This window comes from Galendromus occidentalis, unplaced genomic scaffold (assembly GCF_000255335.2).
Source record: "Galendromus occidentalis unplaced genomic scaffold, Mocc_1.1 scf7180000077460, whole genome shotgun sequence".
NCBI classification, from domain to species: domain Eukaryota; kingdom Metazoa; phylum Arthropoda; class Arachnida; order Mesostigmata; family Phytoseiidae; genus Galendromus; species Galendromus occidentalis.
Window position 1 is genome coordinate 191046 of NW_003805448.1, and position 23257 is coordinate 214302.

General features: G+C 53.2%; 1 protein-coding gene across 1 annotated transcript in view; it reads right to left on the reverse strand.

Annotated features, from left to right (window-relative positions):
- The window catches only part of Glut1 (Glucose transporter 1), a 30000-nt gene that overhangs the window by 2515 nt on the left and 4228 nt on the right, over positions 1–23257 (reverse strand). Inside the window, exons 2-6 of the mRNA XM_003744098.1 lie at positions 22125–22282; positions 6383–6678; positions 5464–5660; positions 4971–5069; positions 1771–1983 (exon numbers count right to left, since the gene is read on the reverse strand). Of these exons, the coding sequence (XP_003744146.1) occupies positions 1771–1983; positions 4971–5069; positions 5464–5660; positions 6383–6678; positions 22125–22282 (963 nt within the window). The remainder of the gene's footprint in view (positions 1–1770; positions 1984–4970; positions 5070–5463; positions 5661–6382; positions 6679–22124; positions 22283–23257) is intronic.

A 23257-nucleotide genomic window follows, 5' to 3' on the forward strand; every position in this document is an offset into this window, starting at 1 on the left:
AAACGCAGCTCGATGATGGATGAATCGATAAGTTCACGGCTAGCGCCGGCTGATTGAAAGAGCGAGAGCCCCGGCTGTAGACTTTAGATTCTGGAAGGTTTGTGGATGTCCGGGAAGAGCTCTCATCCAAACGAGCGAACGAGCGAGAAGGTTCGTTCGGCTTGCTGCAGATGCGAGCAGAGAAGCCAGCGTTGTAGCCGTCGCAAGATCGTTGGATGTCCGTTGCTTAAAAGACGAATGATCGAAGGCGTTCGGGAATAAGACGGGAGTGAATGGCAAAAATCCGATGTTCATTTCCGGGAGCTCGCCCGACGAAAGATGAGCCGAGATCAGGAAGGCGCTGCGGCCGACACGGACAACGGCAGCCACTGTCACGAGGGCAGCAGCAGCGGGTTCAGGTGTGAAGAAAAACTGCTTCGAGAAAAGACGTGCGGGGCAGACTGACCGAAAGAACATGACGACATCGATGGGGGAAAGAAACGAATCGACGCGGGAAAAAGAACGACAGGACGAGAGCGGAAAGAGAACAAAGCGCGGTAATGGCAGAGAGGGACGGCATCGACTCGGCCCGGTTTGCGAAACTATGAAGAGCTGCTCGGATATGTGGTGGCCGAGGTCGCTTCGCAGGACCCGAGTGCAAAATATAAAAGCTGAAATCTTGCCAAACGTGTTATGGAATCTATTGCGTAGGAAGTCATTCCTCGGATCTTTACCCAAACACGATTTTTTTCCAGAAAATGAATATTTTCTCCTCGCAATCGTCATTGTATGTTCACTGAAAGGCCCGGGTTCCCAAAGGAGTCGAGAACTGAATATCGAGTGACGCAGGTGGGCGGACGTCAGAGAAGGGAAAAGGCGAGAAAGAGAAAACCCTCCTACAGTTTCTGTCGAAATCCGCGGCCCTTTATCCTCTCCCGACGGATACTGAAAGGAACCCTCATGGAAACCTGTATGGGAACACCGACCGAAGCCTTCACCTGGACCCCTGCCATGGACGGAGGAGCTTTGACGTTGAGTCAAAAGAAGGAAGCGGCGATTCACGGATGGAAATATACGCCCCGACAGTCGAAACAGGCCAGCTTTCGACCCCCTCTCCTACACCACGGAGTCCGATTCGGGATTGCTCATCGGCGCTGACTACCCACGGTAGGAGCAGGGGATCTAGACCGAATTATCAGAATGGAAGGATCGGGAATATATTGAAGAAGACGCTCGCGCATGGCACCGAGTACAAGCTGTACCCGGATGCGTACCCAGGAGAAATACCCAGGGTACCCATGGAACGTGGTAGCCCTTCCCCCGGCCAAAAAACGGGGCTACCTTGCTCGGCAGAATCGCTCAGTGTTCTGCTCCGTCGAATCGGGTGAGAGCAATGAGGAATCAGAGATTGACCATGACTCGGTCTCACTTCCCGGAACCGGCTTTTTTTCGAGTTTTACATCCCTGGTCCTGGTTTTACATCCGCGACGGTCTCCTTCCGATCGGAGCGATAAGGTTCCGGGAGGTTTCGATGGTTTCCCGTCAGGTACCAGATTTATTAGCTCAGATTCCGGAAGAGTCGGCTCGCTAGGCGTTCGCCGTTCGAGTCGGTCGAGAACGTCTCGTTTCTCATTTGGCAACCGCGCGATCGACTGGAAGCCCGAGGACGACGCCGACGTTCTCGCTGCCTTTAGGATACTGAGCCTGTTTACTTACGAATTAACCTGTTCACTCGCAAAGCGCCTCTTTCGAGGTAAATCCCTCAGAAGTCAGAAAAACAAAATGACTCACGCTAACGAGTAGTGATATCGTGATGAAAATTGAGAAGATGAACATTCCACCGAGCCCATAGAGATGAAGAGTGCGTCTGCCACTGCGGTCCATGAGAGGAATGGACACTAGAGTCATGACTACCATCACAACTCCCACCCCCATAGTCGCGTACTTCGCTTGATCTTCGGGGAGACCCGCTTGAACATACAACCGCGTCGAATAGTAAAATACCTGAAAGCATTCAAATGTTAGGCTCAGGCTCCCGGGGAGTACCACAATCATTTCTCCGGACGATATTCGATTCCTTCCCCTTAGACGAACGTTCCGAGTTCCAGGCGAGTTATACGGAGCATGCTTCAAGCCTTATTAGTTAGATGGTTTGATCGTTTTTCCCTTTTTCCCTCTGTGAGGTTCCTTTTCAGCCTCCACAAATGGCTCGGAACACAAACGTGTCGAGACTGCCGCTCCTGAACTTCTCCGCTGAAACTGTCTGAGTGAGAGGGGCTTCGCAGCAGGCGTTATTATCACCGCTGAGCAGAATGGAGTTTTCGTATATACGGAGCTTTGTCGTGTTCGAATGGATACTCTTATTCCGTGAGCAGAACGAGAAGACGATCCCCGAGAGAGCAGCCAACACGGAGCAAAGAATGCGATGGAGATTTTGGAGAAGGCTAGTCTATCCGCCTCAATGGACCAAGCGATTTCGCTCGTCAGAACAACCCGGCTAAGGTTCGGAGTATCTTCGGACAAAAATGCCTCGACAAGCACCCGATAGCGTACAGGCCACGCCGGACTCTAGATCTTGGAAGTCGATACTCTGAATGCTGTGCGCAGTGCGTCAGCATCGAGCATCTCGCAGGCCGGACATTGATGGAGTCGATCATCGGCGACAAGGGCAGAGGGCATCTCGATTCGAGGGCGTGATCAAGAACAATGAGCGATCAATATTCTTTCCGCGTAGCCCAGGCGCCGAGCTTGAGAATCTTCGATCGTCTACTGCTCTTTGTATTCCTCGCTACTCCATGGAAGCCTTCGTTGACGCCTCCGGCTCCCGGGAGAATAATTACGGACGATACCCTTCGGCGGATTCGACGACCGACCTCTCCCGCAGCGCGTTCGGCAGCTCGCTGTTGCTGTCGATAATTTTTGTGCACAGCGCGGCGGCACGGCTTCCGGGGAGTTATAATCGAGCTGTGATCGAAGGAAGTATTCCCTCAATCGAGTTGTTGTTGTTTACGTCGAAGAGATAGCGATGCCCTCACTTTCATTATCTCAACCAGACTGCGGGCAATCAGAGCGTGGGCGAATTAAAAGTCCGACAGATGAAGTTGCCGGCTCGAGAAAAAAAGAAACACCCACTCAGCATAAAAAAGCCGTGCGCCCACTGTGTGTATGAGAGGAGTGCACGAGGAGAGCCTCCGCCCATGCGGCTTCGAAGTTTACGAAGCGAATTCATCTCGTCGACGAAAAGACGAAGAGGAAGATTGTGTCTTTCATTTGGGCCTTCGAGTCGATCGGCAGTCGCAGAACAGCCCAAATATTGCCGTTCTCGGAGAGTCAAAACGAGAACACAAAACTTTCCTCAACAAATAGAAAGAAAGCTACGAGCCATGAAGGGCGGCCGAGAGAAACTTTACAGTCTTCTCGGAGCCGAGCAAGTCTACTGGTTCCTGCTTCGCACGGACCTTTTCCCTCTCTCGGTTGATGTTTTGGGAGGCGCTAAGGAAAACGTTTCCGTCAATTCATCAATTCGTTCATCCATTCGTCACGGAACTCGGTCGCCGACGCGGAAAGCGGAGCTGTGGAACAATATCTCAATCGTCATCATGGAGATTTGGCGGAAAGCGACGGCACAAGGATGGATCAGCGTGATCTAGACGAGATGAAAGCCTCGCGCCGCTGTCACTCTCAATTAAAATGCGGGAACCGCGTCTGTAGCGCTGGGCTCTTCCGGAGGAACGATCCCGTTCGCTCATCTTGAGAGATGGGCTCGGTTGCCCAACTTCGATGCCTGACTCCGAGAGAATCGGCGGTCGTAGACGTGCCGAATCGTTCCGGATCTGGAAACGCTCCGAGACACATGCGTAGTCGATGGTATTCTCTTTCGCCGGTTTCGAAAGCTTCGGAGCGCTCAAATTACATAAAGGAAGTCCCTCAACTCTCACTTCTGGAAGCGCGCGCTGCCGACTCAGACAGCTCGCAGATCGGTAGCCTGACGGTCTCTTCGGAGCGAAACTTTTCCTGTATCGGTGGACCCGGGCTCAATGAAGCTCCGAGCCGAAGCCAAGTAACCCGACTGACGTCGCTGCCGGCAGCCCTCGCAGTCGTTGATAGTCTAGCTAGCTTTACGCCGTTGACGTCGCGGTGGCAGGCTCATGCATGAGCTTCGTTTTTTCTTCGTTCCGGTGGACGCAGCTGAGCTTGATCGTGGGGAAGTCGTTCGTTCCTTTGCCGATCAGGCTCCTTGCGATATTCCTGGGATAAAAGCGATGCGGACGGGCTTCCCTGGCGGAACCGTCCGGAGAACAACGGGAAAGCTCGGCCCACGCGAAGATCACGTACAGTGATTCTCTCTCTCGGTTCCATTTTTCACATCGTATCCTCGGCTCGTGGTTCTTCATCCGGGAGAGTTCGAGCAAAACGTCCGCCCCCCAAGAGGGAGCATCGAGAAGGCGCGTCCGACACGACAAACGGTCCGTGTTGTTACCATAGCCGTAGGGAATGAATCGACGGAGCAACTTGGTCAGGTACGGCCACCGGCAGTCTGACGGGCAGTGTACGACCGACAGCAAGAAGGCTGCTCCCCCTCTTCCGCGGAAGGTGGGCAATTAGGGTTATTTGTGGAGGGCCATCTTATATGATGCCCACGGGCCACCTGGGTCCTTGTCCCTCCGCGTCTTGTTGCCTATTTTGGCGCGCGTCTCACACATTTCAGCCTCCATTTCCGTGATAAAGGTCAACTTTAGTCTTGTTGGCGAAGCTTCCCAAGGGCCTCCGGATCCCGATACAACGTAATGAAGAATCAAGACATCCGGCCGAATACGGCCAAAGGAAAAACCGGTGCACCATCGGTTCATGGAAACTCGGACCACTTCTCGATGCCGAGCGGTCAGCCGCGGAACGAACGACTCATTCGGAAAAGGAACCCAGGTGGGAACCAAAGATAGCGGGGGAAGAAGTCACGCGTGAGCTTAAGATTTTTCCTGGCGGTAACTTACAGCATTTATCCCAGAGAGCTGCTGCGAAAGGTGCATGACAACCCCAATGAGCAAAGGTAGTTGCAAAGATTTGTTGCGCATCACTTGCAGTATCGTCACCTGCAACGAAATATCTCTTATTTTAGGGCATGGGGTGGCAGGTCGCTGACGAAGCGACCGTTCCTCTTCCCCCATCGACGCATCAAGTTCCTCCGAGCGTCCTCATGCTACGAACACAGGAAAACTTTTCCTTCCGAAAACGAGTGGGAAAAGTCGCTTCATATATGTAGATCTGTTTGCTGCTACACTCTCATCCACTGAACCGTGTCCAGGAGCTGATTCGCGGTAAGAGCGCGTTCCGTATGGAAAATTCCCCATCTGCTCGGGAACGGAGCGACCGAGTCTTTTCGAGGAGTTCTGTTCTCTTCTTCCTACTCGAGGTTCAACTTCGTGTCCCGCTTCCAGCCCCTCGAGTCGCAGGGAATAATTACGGAAGCTGTCACGAAATACTTACGTGGGACTCCCGATGCTGCTGTAGCTCCTCAGCTCTCATCTCCTCGATGTCGTTCTCTACCATCGAAGTGCAGCGCAATTTCTTCAAAGCCTCTCGCGCCGCGTGCTCCTGATTCTTCGACAGTAGGAGATACCGTGGACTCTCCGGGCACATCGGCAGCAATACGATTTGCAAGAAGGCCGGGACCATAGCGATCGCTGTCGGAAAAATGTTCAGCATTGTTCGTAATTCATTCCGGGAAGCAGCAAACAGTTGTTGGCTTCGATATTCATAAGTCGGTTTTCGTGTCCATGACCGCATATTATCACGGTCAATGAAAGAGACGTCTATGAGAATATTATTCCATGCGGAGAATGAAAAGCAGCCATGCGAGCGGGGGATACCGTATCAATTCTCTGAGCCTGCATTGCACATACTACATGCAACCGATATGCCGCAATATGGAGTAGCTCCCGCAAGGACCGATCCGGCCGTCCCGCTGGTTCGCTTGTGAAAGAGCCATTCAGGCTCGGTGAGCAAGCGACTGACTAGCCGGCGGTGTTGGCCTCACTGGCTTCAAATCAGTCAATGGAAAGGTCAGCAAAGCAGACGTGACACCGGAGCAAAGTAAGTGACATCGAGGCAGCAGTCGTCTGAATAGAGCTTGGCACCTGTGGCACGGAAGGAAACACCCCGGAAAGAGGACTACTATCAGGAAAACATGGCCGATATCCCTCTCGCTGGAGCAGATAGGCCGCAGGGTAGGTCGGCGTGCCCGCTGGCCTATTCCTCGCCGGAGCCTTCCTGGCTGTGCAATCGTACGCGTCTCCGTTCAACTTGGTCACCCAGTCGGTCGCGCATGCGACGACCGGAACGCGTCGCGGCTAATTCGCGGCTGCCCAGAACAATCCGATCTTGGATCCATAGGCCAATAACTCACCTAATAAGTAGGGCCAGCCATCTTTGGTGCCGAGGATAATGGGCAAACCCAAAATCTGAGACAGCAGCATGCCGACGGTCACACCGACCTGACTCACGGTACCCAATCCCCCGCGGAGCGGCAGTGGACTTATTTCGAGGAGGTACATTGGCACAAGCGCGGTATTGAGACCGCAATTGTAACCAATTATCAGGCGACCGAGGATCAGTATTTCGATAGATGAGAGTGGCCTCGATAGTCCCATTAGGAGACCGCCGGTTATGCCCAGACCGTTGTTGAGGAGCATTCCGCCTTTCCTGGAAACATGAAGGAAATCGTAAATCACGTGTGGCGCGACAGTTTGACATCCTCGGATTGTTCCTCAGTAAATCAAAAACCGGAGCGACGCAATCATTTCGTTGACATCGCCAAATCCTCGCGTGCCCGACTCTCGCTTGATAAATATCCTCGGGATGATCAAATACAATATTTTTTCGAATACCGGAGCCGCTGCGGCCTAGCGGGCTCCGCCGTTCCGCTCACAAATCATCAATTTCCTCGCGGTGATTCCTTGGGGGAAGTCCGATCAGGATTCCGAAGGAAGAAACAAAGTGAAACGTTCGATTGACTCGCGGAGAAGAGCCGGACCCGCTTCGATTTTTCTTCCCGCCGATCGCTACAGAAACTGTCACTTATTATGAGTATTCAGAATCTTCCGATTGAAGTTTTCTTTTTCTCCCAGTGCTCTGGTTTCTGATCCACAAGAATGCGAAGGCTCAGCACCCTTGCCTCCCAGTCCGAAATGGATCAAACATGGGAGTTTTGTTTTCTCATATCTATCTCCGCGTGTCACGGACCCTAGCCCGACATCGTCCAAGAAATTCAATATCAATCCCGCGACGGCGAGTCTTCGCCTGTACTATCAGAATCGCTCAGTCAGAGTTGAGAATTGCGACGTCTGGGGCTGGAATTCGGATGTCTGCGATTCGAACACCACCGTACAGACTGTCCTGTCCCATGCCCGTGTGATACGTCTAATTTTTTATCCGTCCCCGCGCTCTCAGGGTCCGTTTCGGCCCGAGCTGACGTTTCGGCTGTTTGCTTTGTTGTATTTATTATAATATATAGTAATGCTCGCTCGGTCTCAGTCAGTCGCTGTCGTACTCCAGTTACATGGTTTGCACGCGAGCTTGCGAGTGAATGAACGGGGCGAGCGACCAGCTGTCCCTGGTCGACTGGAAAGCGAACTCTTTCGTCGTTGAAGCCTTCTCGAGCTCTCGAACAGAGGACGGGCTTTCAAACCGAGAACAAACGGGCGCTTCAGGTTCCGTCGTGCTTTCAAAGTTTTACACAGAGAGCCCGGAGGAACAAGCAGAGTTTCTACTCGCAATAAACTGACGTTTTCGGCGAAATCTCACCGTGAGTACCCCGTCTCGGGCCGACCGGTCGACCCCACTTTCTGCCCCGCACGAAGACTATACCACACAAACGAACGAGCAAGAGGGCAGACTGCCCACGGTGGATAATTCCAAGCTGGAGGGCCGATGTTCGCGCGACCGATGGAACTAACCGAGGAAAAAGTCGAGGATGATGCGGTGCCAGAAGACTGGATGGTGAGCGGATGGCAGCCAAACGAAGCAAGCAAGCAACCAGCCATCGAACCAGCCGAGGAACAAGCGGGATACAGGACAGGAGCTTCGTTTCTCTTTTTCCCTTCTCGTATTGATTGTAATCAGCAGTGCTGCACGATTTAAATAATAAATTCGTTCATCCACCGCGCCGGTCTCTCCTGGCGAGCCAGCGGCGGCTGTGCTTTCCCAACGCTTGTCGGCAAATGACGGCGGGGCGTTTTCAGGGCGTTCGCGGGCTCCTCGGTATATCTATGTAGGCAGGCGGGAAGACAGACCGCAAGAGGGAGAGGAAAGGGCGGCCACGCAATCTGCCAACCGACCGACCCACTGGCAGGCATTTCTTCCCTGCCCCATCCATCGCGGTATTTCCTTCATTCAATTTGTTTCTCGCGCCATATTGTACAATATACGAAGTATCAGCGCTACCGCCGGCTGAAGTAGAGCTGCCGGCTGTGGGGCTGCTGGAGGTCCTCATTAAGGACATTCGTTCTCTCCACAGCTTGCGGAAAAGAGCGCGCACTCACCCAGCACTTCTTGAAGCTATACCTCATTCTTCTCCTCCCTTGGAGTGCGTCTACTGTTTTCAGAGCGAACGGAGCGTTCAGGATCAGGAATCTCGGCTCTTGTGTATTGCAATCCTCGCATGAGCTCGTCGTGTCGGACCCATGCAGACAATCGGCGCGTGCGATAGACGTACGAGTTTCTCACGCCAATGAAAGGAGTACGTCACGTTCTGACTCGCCAAGCTTCCCCGTACGAAGGACCGTCTGTCCCTGGGAAACTTGAGGGATGTTGCGCAGGTGCATTCCGTCGGGTGATTCCCTGAGCGGGAAATTCAGACTCAGGACGCGACGTGCGCACCAGCCGGACCAACTACAACGGAGAACAGCTGTGCGGAATGAGTCTCGCGGTACAGCATGGTGTCGATGCTTATCGAGGACACGCTTCTCGTGGAAATGGTCCGTGCGTTGGACATGAGCAGCAGTCGGAGCCTTCGATGGAGCCGCCGTCGCCGCGTTAGTTTTTGTCTCTTCGTTTGTTGCTGCGCTCCTTGGTTTGTTCGTTCCTTCGATCTTTCGTTTGTGAGGCTTTTGGTCGGTCAGTACTTGACGACTGAAACTGCTGCTGCTGCAACAACAGCCGACGCCGCCTCCGCTTAGGCATTGATGGCGACGGCTGCGTTTTTTACGCAGCCCCCAACAGAGTCGATGTTCTCGAACGGCTCGACTTCTTCATTGTGCAGTCATTGAACGGACGAGAGATGGATAGCAGGATGGATTTCTGCTTCTCCCGTGGAAAACTTTTGTTTTATCCGGAAGGATGCTCTCGTTCAGAAGCGGCAATGCTGAATAGACCGAGTGAACATTGCTCCGAAAATTCATGAAGCATTCACTTTCCAAGCGTTCGCATTCGCCCAGGAATTGCCTCCGATGCACGGAGCCGTCAAGCTGCACGGCGGCACAACTCGGGACCAATCCTGAGGCGCTCTGAAGTATGGTCGAAACTCGCTCCGAGGCCGCCGGGAGCGAAACTTGCTGAATAATTGCTCATATCTAAGCGGATATGTCACAATGGAATTCAAGTGTGTGCTAGACTTCGAGTGCCTCAGTCAGACAGTCAGTCGGTCGGTCGGTCGCTTGGTCGGTCGGTCGGTTGCGGGAACAGCAGCAAGGCTTGCAGAGACTTTACGCCGCATAAGTTCCGTGACGGGTCATCAAACAAAGCTTTTGAGCTTTGTTCCAATGATGTTGAGAGTCTGTCCCTTCGATTTGCTGTGAATTGTTCGCCTTCATTCCGCTTCTGTTCGGAATCTGAAGCTTTCAATCTCCGCTCTCGCGTTGAAAACGAAAACGAGGAACTGAACGAAAGATTTCCAGGCGATTGCGTCGTCGACGATTCGGGGTGTTCCGCACCGACGTCACTTTTCGAGAATCGAATAAACAACCGACATTGACGACGAGGTGTTGACGGAATTCGGTCGATGATCAACGCAAGGCTCTCTGCACGGTTGTTGGAGCATCTCCGAATATGAATATTCGCGCGTGATGAATTGCGTTCGCGGATTGCTCGAGCTGTTAATCTGAGAGAATGCAGAACATTCAACGAGACGTAATTCCGAATGCGTGTGGTGACAGCGCACCCATCCGTAGGTCCTTACCTCTTCCGCTCTGTTCTTTTGAAGAGGAAGGCTTAACTCGACCGGAGACCAGGGTTCCGAAATTATTTCTGGAGGGTTTTGAGCTCTGGTCGAGAGACTGCTCAGCTCTCCAGATACCGGAATAGACAGATAGGAATTCTTACGAAGGGCCATCTTCTACGCATCGCTGTAGAGAACGAAAGCGAGGCTCAAAGAAACTTTTATATCTTCCGCTCCCGAATGCCAATGAGGTTCAGGCAGTTCGCGCAAGGACGCAGAACGATTGAACTAACTCACTGAACATCGAACGTCGGGCAAATCAATGAATAGATGAATATAGTGGCTCCGAAGACGAATCGAAGAATGGCTTTTCGTATGCAAATTGATTCTACTGACGACATCACTCTGCCTCTCCGAACCGTACTGGCGACTTTCTTCCTGCCGTCGTCCTTTGCCTGTTAGTAGGCGTCTTTTCTATATACGTATACTCCGAATGCACATTTGGAAAATAGAGGACTGAAGGCATTTCAGCGCTCTCGCTCAAGGGGAGGCCGTGAAGGACCCGTCGCGTCGACTCGGCAATCTATTCGACAACAATCGGTCGTAGGCAAAGCAAACGTGGAAAGAGTCGATCCAGCTCCTCAGTCAGTCCCTCGACACAGCGAGCTCTTCTCGCTGAGATCTTCTCTTGCCGACGTTGGTCGACGTTTCCATCAGGGCGCCGAAAGTGTCTGATTCTCATGAAACAGATGAGCTGCGCACCCGGTGAATCCGCGATTCGAATCACCTTCCGCGGTCCTTTATTGACTTAGGTACTTTCCGATGCAGCAATTCGGAAGAATCGTAGCCCTGGGACCCGAAAGTGGTGGGTAGATTCTTGAATCAAGACTCCTATTGCCTACCGTGAGAGGAAGAAACTCGCGAAAGATCTCGCAGCGCTTGTTGATTTAATGGGGGCGAGAGATCCGAAGACGAGAAAAGCTGAGCCCGATGCGAAATGTGTTCCGAGTCGATCAGAAAGCCTCGGTATCGCTCCGCGTCAATTCTCTCTTCGTTATTCGCAAATTCCTTCTTTCCTTCCGCATTCGGATGCCGAGTCCCCTGTATTCGATCTCGGGAAATCAACGGCGGTCGAGCGATTGTCCCCCTTCCTGCATATTTTGGATCCGCCTCCAGAGCTCGAGATTATCTCGTGAGCGTCCGGGTAGAAGGAAACCTTTTGTATCGAAGCGTTCACGCGAGAAACGTTCAAACAATTGTCAAATCAGGCGGACGGGAGAACTGTCGCCGTATCAGCAGGAGGCAGCAGCATCGGTTTCGTTCAAATGAGACAAGTCGATTGGAACTAAATCGCGCATCGGGAACTGAATCATCAGCTGAGGCTCGTCGTCCCCCTCGTGCGCGTTGTTGCCGCCGAGCCGCCACCGTCGCGTCGTTTCTGCTCCCGCCGTGTCCCTTACGGCTTCTCAAGAGGTTCTTCCCAAGACAGTTCTCAGCGAATTCCGGAAGGAGCTGAGCGGGTACAGGTTGTTCGAGCTGCCCGTCTTCCCTCTCCCCAACGAGAATCCAGAAAAGAAACAAAGGTCCGTTCGGGAACCGTCCACCCAGCCAGACAACTTAGTTAGCAGGAGCTCTGACTCCGAGCTAATGTTGCACCCCGTGGGAAAATACAAATGCAATAAACGAGCGCAAATTCAACTCGCGCGAATGCTGCACAGACGGCTGCAGGAAACTCCGGGCAAACGTCTCTTTCGTCTCCCCTCCGTGGAAAAATCGGCGGGGTTTCGGAGAGCTCGACCGAGAACAGCCTAATGAGCCAGACGAGGATATTCAGACCGGCCCGGACGTTTATATGCGCGGTGCGTGTGAAAATGCGTCAAATCCTCATTGGGCGAATGGAAAGTTCCTACTCGGTCGCTCATTGGATTCCTGTAATCCCATCGAGTCCTCAGCTCTTTTTCCCTCGGGCGCGTTCCCAGACGCCGCGACGGCTATCGTTTCAAGCAGATTAGCCGCGGAGACTCATCGGTCAGAAAGTCCGATATACTTTCGTTTCTTTGGTGTTTCAAAAGGATTCTGAGGCCAGACAATATATTCGATGCTTTTCCGAATCCATCCTTCTGTGAGTGAATGACATGTGCATTACATGTTTGTACGCGGAAAATACTGGGAGAACGCCCTGTCGATTGAGCACATTGAGGGCATCAATCAGCCAGCAGATATTTGTACAAAGACAATCGGCATGCGAGAGCGCGTACGCCACGGTGTGGAAAACCGAATCTCCGCTGATGCGCGATCCCGTGCTAATACAAGCTCTCGGGATGTGCGGATCTTCGAATGAGAATTTTCGGGTGATGAACCGAGCCGTGAGGATCCGTGTCTGCGCTCAAATTCTTCGCCTCTGTCAGCCGAATACCGAACGAGATGTCATTCCGAGTGCTTGCGTTGACAGCCTACCACCTCGCTTGAAAAGGCCGAGCGCATCCCAAACAACATCCATGTAGCTGCATTCTCGCGACCGTTCCCCTATGACGTTGCGGGCTTACGCTGGCTCTAGACCGTTGAAGAAGGATCTAGGTGATCCGAAAAAATATAATGATCTATTCAAGCTCCCTAGCGGTCCCGGATCGCGGCCCAAGAGATTATTGACAGAGACTCCACGTCGTGTCCACCACGCGAAAGGACAAAGACATTTGGAACGTTGACGCGTCGGCTCGGCTCATCGTATACGTATGACTGCATTCATATGTCCAAGCTGCGCGTATGTTCGCGCGTCGCATTCGGATGGTCATTCAACTTGCGGCTCAAGACATACCCAGCATCGGCAAGCCGAGTAGTGTGTTTCCCGTCATGTTCGAGTCCGCAATAAGTTCGTTTTATACCGCCAGACAAGCATCGATACTGACTGATTCCAGCCGCGCAGAGCAGTTTCGAACTTATTTATAGCGAGGGCAGACAGCGTTTGAGATTTTGTAGTTTTTCCCTTGTTTTATTATAATTGCGTTGTTCCGGAACCGCTCCGACGCGGTGGGGTATGCTCTTCAAAAATGGAGTCGGTATGGAGGATCTCTACCGGTATCCGATATCGAAATGGTAGATACCTCGTTCCCGCTACGGGGCATCCGAATCGAACATTCGGCTCCAGCTAGGGCCTCCCCCCATAGTTGGGGAGAAGGCATTGAGGATGGTATCATCGCGCAACTTCGTCCCCCACGTGATTTTTCCACACGAGGAGCGGAGGTCTCTCGTTGCCTCTTGTGGCGATGAGGTTTGTCGTCTACGGAAATAAGACCTGTGAGCTGCCGGGTAGGCGTTCGACTTTATTTGCTCAGCACTGACACGGCGCTCCAACAGCTAGGTGGGGCGGGGGAAAGCTCTCTCGATAACGAACCCTTGCGGAGCCAGGAGTGGCGCTCCCAGGAGCCACTCCTTCTCAAGACAACGCAACGAACGCACGCATCACGAGTGCTATCGGTCTGATATCTGCGAATCCACAACAGCTTCCCTATGCCGAATTCCTCACGAATCTCAACACAAAGCACTAGCGGATGCTCTCTCCTTCTCACTGAGGCTGAGAGAATTAATGGTGGGATGGCGATTCAGGACTCTTCCGATCTCTGTCGGTGATGTCGATTTCTGTCGGTGATACGTAAAGTGACCCTTCGAATACGCGAACGTTCCAGTGAAACACCGAGAGCCTACGAACGATGTCCGAGAGATGTTCCCGATCGATGCGGAGGAGCGAGACGTTCGGCGGAGAGAGGGAGAAAGAAAGAGACCGATGGACGAAAGAAGTTCAACCGAACCGAGTCCAATAAAGCCCGGGCAGGTGGATTGCGGGTTCAAAAAGACGGATTAGTTGACGAATCATGAAGAGTTCCTCTTCCCCGTCAGATTCATCGACGAGACGAACTGCGGGAAACGGCTCAGGTACGCTTCGGTAATCCCGAGATAAGGTCATCGATGTCCCCATTACTCTAACGGTTGACATAAGTCGGGGAATATTCGGTCAACGGATGCATTCGCGATCCGATAGGTATTCCTCGCGGATTTTTCGCAGCTTCTGCAATAGTTCAATGAGAAAGGCTGTTCCGTCGTTTAGTGCGGAACTCTCGTAAAGCCGTCGATTAAGTGATCCCCGTAGAAGGCTGCTGGATCGGAACGAATACGTCAAACCTCCGACGGACGAGTGGTAGACGAAGGATGTAACGATCCATCATAACAGATACGATGTCAGCCTAGCTCGCACCCGCTGGCCACCAAGCCGGCCGGCCGCTCAGCGTCTCTGACCTGGGATCTGAGCTCTGTCCAATCTTCGGCGAGGAGAAAAGGTCTCAAATTCCTGTTGGATTCTCTACTCGTTGTCAGGGGTTTCTTCAAGGAGTTTGCCTCACAATTCGGGTGTGTGCTGCGTGTCCGGTGAACTTGTAAGCTGACCTCCAGAGCTTCGGACCCAAAATCCGATTATAGAAACACGGAGAGTAAGGACGCAAAATCCAAGAGGGAGCCAGCCAAGTGAAACCTCAACCGCCTGGGAGAGATTTCGCGCTCTCAAATTCCGCGAAAACACACGGCACTACCTCGCGGGCTCTGTTGCATGATAAGAAACGATGCGAAAGTCCGGGCGAGCCGCCCGGAATTTCACGCGTCGATTGAAGGTTTCATCCCGCGACTGTTTCTGGACGGCGGATAGCCGACGGCGACGTTTGACCGGACAGGCAGGGCTCACCGCAAACCCCGGGCGGAACGCGCTTACCTCGATCACACAGACTCGCGCGGTACATCGCTATTTTGGAGCAAGTGCTACCCAGCCACATCTCGCGGGAAGCTTTTCGAGATCTCACGGAGCCCGAGGGTCTCACTCGTTGGTCAAATGCCAGAGAAGATCTTCTAAGCCGTGCTCCCTCGGAAATGTTGTCCGACGTCTGACGGAGCCCCCTAGCTCGCGAACACCGTGGGAGCAGTCCGTGACCGACGACTAGGATCGGGAAACGCCGGAAGAGTCGAAATCGCGGAGTCTTCAGAGCTGCGTACGGGAGCTTCAGCCCTGGGAAAATTGACTATCCGATGGCTGCAGGTCTCAGTTCGAGGGAGGAGTCGTTCCGAGAACAATAAGCTCTCGATCAATGCGACGAGAATATTACCGCTCTGAGTGAACGCACGATGAAAGATCGAGGCGAGGGCTCATTCCAGACGCTTTCGAGAGCCTCATTGATTGTCAACGCTGCTCGATCATTCGGAAAATTCCCCTCCTATTATGAGGAATCTCAGCGATGAACAGAGAAGGTAGCGTAATTCAATTTGAGAGCGTGACAGCCACGCTCGCTGAAGCTGACGAGGACCGATGAGAATAAATAAGAATGCACGGGTAAGAAGAGAACCGGGTTGCCGAAAGCTCGCGAGAGAGACCAAAGATACAATTACGAGCGAAAATTCTCCGGAGGATCAAATGAAAGTAGTCTGTGATTGATCGGCTCCGGGAGTTGTCAGTCGATGTTTGCTCGTTTGTTCGCCGCTCGCTTGTTTGCTCGCTTGTACTTTCGCACAGCCACTGCTGATGTTCACTGAGTGAGTACGCACTCCGAAGAGGCGGGAGGCGTTTATTTCGAAGCCTTCAAGTCGTTCCGGAGGCTATTGGGTGGTTAAATTGGTTGTTGCCTACGCAACAACTAACTGCACGCTCAAGCTCCCGCTGTCGCTGCCGATGCTAATATAATAAAGACGAAGCTGGTGTCGTCCTCTTTCTGTCGTTACCGGGCCCGGCTGTCGTCGCCATCGTCACGACCGCCGTCGTCTTCTTCTTCTTATTCTGATTAATCATTAATTACTTTTTGATTTGCTCGCTCGTTCGGTAACTAGCTCGGAGTTTGCTCTCGGCACGGCGAATGCTACAAGCGGCTGTTCGACTCGCGACTGACTCCGGAAGACCTAGAGAGGGATAAAAAACGGGATTCCCATTCGTCCAGCTGCTGTTCCCCGTCTGATCGAGCGGTCCCCATCATTCTCATCCCATCGTCTCCGTCGTCATCATCATCATCATCATCTCGGTCATTTCCGACCATCAAGCGTCGAATTCGTACAGCAGCAGACGCAACTGCCGATCTATTTATCCAGAGGCCATAGGACGAACTGACTGATTGAGGGGCGAGTGAAGTGATCTACTCGGAGGAGTATCAAAAATGCGAGCGGGCTTTTTACTGCGCTTCCGAATGCAGCGCGGGACGATTTTTTTCCGCCGACCGACGAGTGATTACCTCGTGCGACCGGGTCGAATGAGCCATTGTTCGCATTTCGCCCTCAGAGATCTCGATACCCCCTGATGCGAGAGCATGGCTTGGGTGTTGAGATTCTCGGCCCCTGACAATAGCACTGATTCGGGAAAGCACAGCTGGCGTGTAATGCCACACACCGCGTCTTCGAGAATCACAGGCGCTCGACGAGAAGGTAACCCGATGACTGAGGAGAGATCCTACACCAGAGAAGAAGGGCAATCAGGATAATCAAGATCGTACGGCCAGTATTAGTCAGGTCGCTGAGTTTGTGTGTTGTGAAGTATCGCGACTGCAGCGCCGGCAGATCGACTCGCTATCTGTTGATCCGCACCTGAGCTGCGGCAACAGATGACGTTAACTCCCTGCTCATGCTGCTGCCTGCGGCTTCTGATTGTTTGTTTCTCTGCCCGCTTCCCCGCCTGTCTGCCTGCACGCGTGCCCGCCCGCAAGCCTGTTTACCCTTCTTTGAGTCAGTGTATTTATGCGTTTCCTCTGTATCATCATGCGTTCGCTTGGTATCCGCTCGTCAGTCTACAAGGGCAGAAAGGGTTGCCTTGCCAGGAGAAGACGTTCATCAGTTAGGGAGCAACCTTTCAGACCTTTTACAGAGAAATTTCTCGACCCATAGAGGCCCTCGTCTGGGCTCGAAAGAGAGCGGGACGAGGAGAAACGAAGCCTCACGATACCAAGCCAAGGAGAGACCAATCGGGGACTGTCGACGCGCGCCCAACACTCCCGTGCAAGAATGAGGCCGAAATCGAATTTCGGAAGATGTGCGACTATCTCTTGGGGAGCTCGAGTTTCCTTGCTCGAGACCTTTGGTGTGGAGAGGTGGAAGCTCAAATCTCGTTCCGTCGAGCTGCAGAGTGTCTCTGCCCCTCAACCTCATGCTTCGGAATTTCATGAGAAAATTGAAAGGGGTAGGAGCTGCTTCTCGTTCGGTATCGCCTGGGAATATGGGAGGGGAGAGCTTTTCGATAAGCGGTTAGGGGGTTCCACAGCCCCGAAAAACGAGAGGTACGGCGGAGCAGGGCTACTCGGATTGACGTCAAGCGCATGCGTCCAATGCACATTGTAAATTAGCGGAGGAGAAACAGAGCAAACTCGCGAGGCGGGGAGGGGCGAAAATGAAGGAAACGCATAGGCGCGAGCGCCGGGTCGGTCATCGGGAACCGTGGGTAGCCGATGGCGGCAAGACGTGTTGGGCAAGCCTTTGAGAGCCTCAGTGTGGAGGTCAAGCCGTCTCCTAAGAAAACGGGACGGTACCATTTAAAATGGGCTCTTTCTGCTTGGAACCATCTTCTTCTCCCTCACATCTGCTTCAGCCAACCGGAAACGCTGTCTTGCTCATTCGGATGTTGAAACATTGGTGGCAGACCAAGTACAGACGGGGAACGGAGTGCAAATCGCAATTCAAATGGATTTGACGTCATTATGACCTTGTCGAGAGGATATCACTCAGGAACCAGTGGAGGAGACGGTACTCTCACATGTTCCAGGCGGGAGTAGAGTTCCGGAAAAATCTGAGCTCGGCCCTACGGCTTTCCACTGGGCGAGATACTAGCGAAGGCTCCCTATCAAACCGACATCCCTCCGTTTCGCCACTTTTAGCATTGAGGCTTCCTCTCAGGCTATCGTATTGTTCCCTTGCCCCGTCTTGTCGTCGGAAGATCCCCCGCGTCTGCGTCCAGAGCTCGTTCAACTCATTCAATTTGCGGACTGCTCGACGTTTGGCCGTTTTTAATTTTTTCCATTCCTGCGGCACTCGCTATCCTCCCGGGCTCTCGAAATGAGACGAGGTGAGATAACAACGGTATACGGTCGGAGGGGGCAAAAGGAGGAATTTCTGCGCGCTCCGTCGACACACCATGAGCGGTTGGGGGAAGGGGACCGGGGCTCAGGGGAAAGGCCAGCAGCGAGGTACGAGAGAATGAGGAGCCTACACTCACAAGTCAGTCTTCCAGACATCTCTCATCAAGAACCCTTCAAGCGAAACGGCACGCATCTCCGAGGACCTTCACATCCTGAATAATGTCCTCGCTCTCGGTTTCCATATTGCTCCAGACCGAGTCTGGTGTTCTGCCCCACCTGAATTCGGATCTCTCCATCACCAGTATCTCATTCCGGGTTCCGGACCAAGCAGTTCTAGACCTTTGAGGGGGAGCGCACCCCGGGAGATGTTTCATTGGGCTTGAAACGTCTCACATCGATCGTGAATCGGATAACTTCATTGAATCATTGGTTTCTAGGGCCTAGGTATTCAGAGAGCGACAAATTCGGAGCGATTGAATTCCGAATATTGTGCATAGCTCTTCAGACTTTTCGAGCCCTCGGAGAAGAAGGTGAGCTCAAATGCTTTCTGCTGCGCCGCGGAAAGTCCTTTTCTGGGCCAACGACTCTCCTCAACGGCTAGCCGAGTGACCGACCAACACATTGTCTTCTCCATCGTCCGTCAGCAAAGCACACAAAAGCAATCAGAGTTTTGAGCTCTTTTCCACTTTGTGTTTTTGTGTTTCCTGCCGTCAATACCCATGGTCTTCCTCCCGTCGCCCCATGGCCGCCCCCCCCCAGAGCTTGATCGCTGTGGCTCGCTCCTGACTCCTCTTGGAGACAATCGAGTGGGAACAAGTCTTCTGCAACCTCACCAAGCGCGGACTTGACTTCGCGATCACCAATGAGGTCTCCGAATGATGTCTCAACGAGCCGAAGAGCTCCTCTGGAGATCGAGGAGACGAGGAGCCTTGAGAGGAGTTGTTCGTCCTCGCACACCTGGGGAAGCGGCGCGACGGGCAGGGGCTTCGGAAGAATCGACAAAAAGGTCAAAAACACATTCGTCCGGAGAGCAAACGTCCGGATCCGAGTTCTCGTAGATCAATCCAGCTCCGAGCCCACATCCGGAGCTCGCTCCGGCTTCTTCCTCGACCCAGAGTGCCGACCGTCCAGGTCTAAATCGAGCATTCAGATATACTCGGAGCCTCGGCAGAAGACCGGAGGGAGCCGGCAGAAGGGATTTCTATTTGTTGACGAGAGCCAATTCCGGTCCGCAGCAGAAAAAGTACCCCTCGTTGAGCCATTCCGAACCGCAGAAGTTTGAGTGCTGCACAGGGCGCCAAGCCGTGGGCCTGGACATTCGACGGTACGCTCGGTCGGTCGGCTGCTTGGATGCTTGGCCGTCAATGACCCTCAAGAGAAGCCGCTTGAGGTTCGGAGGGCATCCTCACACGAACCTCAGAAGTCGAGCCCACGGGAAAAGCGGCGAACAGGGCGAGCGGCGAGCCATAGCCGGGGTTGTACAGCTCGTTTTCAGTGTCCAATTCTCCTGATGCAGGACACAAACACGTAGATGCGTTTGCTCGGTAAAGCTGTTACTCGTCACCGTGGGAGGTGGTAGCGGATCGAGTCGAGGAAACACTGTTCGTGAGCGCTTTGGTCACATCAGCGGATGTTACGGCCGACCGAAAGCGCGACGGCAGATTCATCAATGTCAACAACTCGTAGAAGCACCGCCCCGCTAGTTGGGTCCTGCGAAACGCGGAGAAGGATCGGTTGCTTCAGGATGCGGAAACTAATTAGCGACTAACGATCAGGGTATAAAATAAATTCCGTCGCTCTTCTGTTGCCGTGACTGGGCTATACCGTCAGTGTGGTTAACCGTTTTCCCAAGGATTGAGGTTGCGACTCTTTTTTCCCCCTTGTCCGTGGCGCGTATCCAGATACTGTCCGTCGACCGAAACCTATTTCCTCTCCCAGTTGTGTGCTCTGTCTGTCCGTTCATCCTTGAGACTGGTGGTGGGAGGAGGAGGGGGGACGGTTCGGGTTGCTTCCAAGTTGAGAGAACTGCTCGAGTCTCTTTCCGTCCTGCCTCCGAATTGTCAGAGGGACGGAGCAGACACACAGACAGGAACAAACAATCACAAGGGGCGAGAAAAAGCCTCCTCCTCCAATGAGGGCGCCGTCCCCGTGCGTGAAAAGACCTTTGCGGATGTCCTCATTCCTCCGCCCGTCAAGCAGATCGGACCAAGGCGAACGGACGGACAGACTCCCACTCGACTGACAGAGAGTCGTATCGGGAGGAAACGCAGAGGAGGCGAGAGTCCGACCCAAGTTCACCGCCGATATCCACCGCGAGCACCTCATCCGTCAAATCGACTATCGAAGAGATACACATGTTCCTCACATCAAATGTATTTTTTTTTGGAGAAAATCACGCATGTCGGAAAGCCTCCACTGCGGAGCGGAAGTCATCACCCGAAAAATACGCTACGTGCCGCACGAGACGGTAAAGTGTCTACTGCTCCTGTATCACGTTCTCCGCATCGATAACGCAAGCTCCCTCCCTCTTCTCACCCGTCTCTCATCCTCTCTCCTTAGAATTCGAGCCGCGACTAAATTTGTGTTTTCAGGGTGACCGATGAGTTGTCAAATATCCTCCACCGTACTGTGAAAGGCCAACGACCGCTCTCGATGTTGGAATGCAGACGCCGGAGAGAGAGACGGAAGATAGATATTTGCGGTCGGTGCCGATTCCCCCGATGGCGGCTGGGCTTGTTTGCCGGATCGAACCGCATACACAGCACGTCCTCGAGCGCGTTTTCTCGCGTTCATACGGAACGACGACGTGGAAATGTAGAGAGGGGGAAGAGGGGCGCCTACGAAGGTCGGTCTTTCACAATTCCCTCAATTTCGTCCTCCGCTTTCTTCTGCGTGTGCGTCTCCTCGACGGGACGCACACGCCCGCGCACCAGCGAGCAGGCACGCGCTGATTCCCGCCGGTCGACCCAGCGACCAGCCAGAAAGCGGCAGCATGGCTGAAAAGCGAGCAAGTGAGCGGGCGGGTGGGCTCACTTCACTCTATATGCAAGCTGTCAAGCTGACGATGGAAGAGGAGGACAGAATAACACGCCGGCACCATCGAGTGAGACGCCCCTTTCTCTGCAGCCGGCGGTGGTTTTGCCGCCGCCGTTGCGCCGCCTTCGTTGCACTGGTTCGAGCGATGCCTCGGCATGGGCGACGACGAACGGGGACGCATAGATCGACGTCGGACGGACAGACGGAGGGCGGTGCGAGCAATGGACACAGGAATGGGGGGACAATGGACAGGGGGAGCAATTGACACAGAGGGATGGCGAGGGACAGACACGCCGATGGAAAAGAAGCTGCTCCCAAGACTGCAGCAGGATCGTTGGCCTCCATGTGAGGAATTCCCGGGCTCTACCTGCTGTCGCTGTAGCCCTCACCGCTCACGAAGAATGGGAATCGACAGCGAACTCGAACGCTCGACGAACTATAGAAAAACAGACGGATGAACGGACGCTTTCGCGGACGGACAATCAGACAGACTTAAGGACAGTGCGACGCTCTAAACTGCAGGGCAGCAGAGCGGAAGGCCGACAACTGGCCCAGTTGTCCAAGGGAGAGGAAACGCAGCCAACGCCAGCCGGTTAGCGTCGGTCTGGTCAATTCTGCCGACTCCATCTCGGAAAACGTCTCAAAATGTTGTTATCGGATTGAGTCGAATTTAATCGGGCCGAATTTTCTATTTCAGACTCGCTTCCAGCCAAACCGCCACTCCGAGGCGCGGTAGAGAGAAAGGCTCCGCAAATCCACTTGCAATTATGGTTTCAAGTTCCAACCCGATTCCAGACGTTCGAGAAGGGAGGAGGGGGGTGGATTTACCATCTCTGGATAGCTGAGTGGCCTGCCCTCCTGTAGAGTCAACTCACCTTCCGAAGCGATTAGCAACGAGTCCTCCACTGAATCCTCCCGCCATGCCACCGATGGCGAAGATCGACACCGTGATGGCCCATATCCAGTCGACGGGGATGTTGTGGGGATCGGAGCCCCGGTCGGTGTAGACTATGATGATGAACGATTCGATTATCTGTAACAAGACGCGATATCCATGAAGGTTCGGAGGTCGCCGGTAGAGCCGATCGGGACGTTTCTGAGCGAATAATCCATCGATACATATCATATAAGAAGCGCATTTCTCCGTGATGTATAATGAGTAAATCTTGGAGGACTAGATAATAATAATTATCAAAATTGACACTTGAATTCCTAGGAACGACTTAATAGACTGTGGAGGATTTCTCCGAGAGCTACAATACTACTTCGCGCAGCGTAAGTATACGATAGGATGGAGGTCGCGTGCATAAACTGCGGTTTCGGATCTTCATCAGGGAAGGGCCTGCTCGTTTGTACGGCAGAAAAATTGGGAAAATATATATGAGGAGATCCCGTTTGCCCAGAAAGTTTACTTTTTGAAGAGAAGCTCGTCCCGCTATCGTCTGCCTGACGGTTTGCTCGGCGCCGCCGCTGGAAACCTCTGGGGACACGAGAGAAATGAAACATTGATTCTCGGGCAAGGAGTTATCACCATCAGTTGTTCGTAGGCGGCTGCGATTGTTGCTAACATGGCAGAGATATTTATAATATATCGGCTGCCAGCAGCAGAGTCAACGACTACAAGCGCAGCAGTCCATCAGGCGCTGTAGTCCGACCGTCCTCGGGAGAAACTTCGAGGGGGATTCCTTCGTCGGCTTGCTGCTTAACTGCGATAAAGTTGCTGATTGCGTGACCCGGATAGGAACGAGACACCCGAGGAAGCGGTAGGAACTGCCGGTCGGAAGCTTTTTTGAGAGGAGAATCTGACGGCTGCATCTCCATACCGCTCGTTTCCCCACAAAGAAGCTCCGACAACTGCGGACGACACTTGAAAGAACTCTTTCGGGACCACCTTAACTAAGTCATTAAGGACAGACGCCGGTCGATGCCTAACGTTGAATGGGCATCCTATTCAACTCCTTCGTCCGGGGTGCATCGTCCTTCTTGCATCGGCATCAATCGTGGGGAT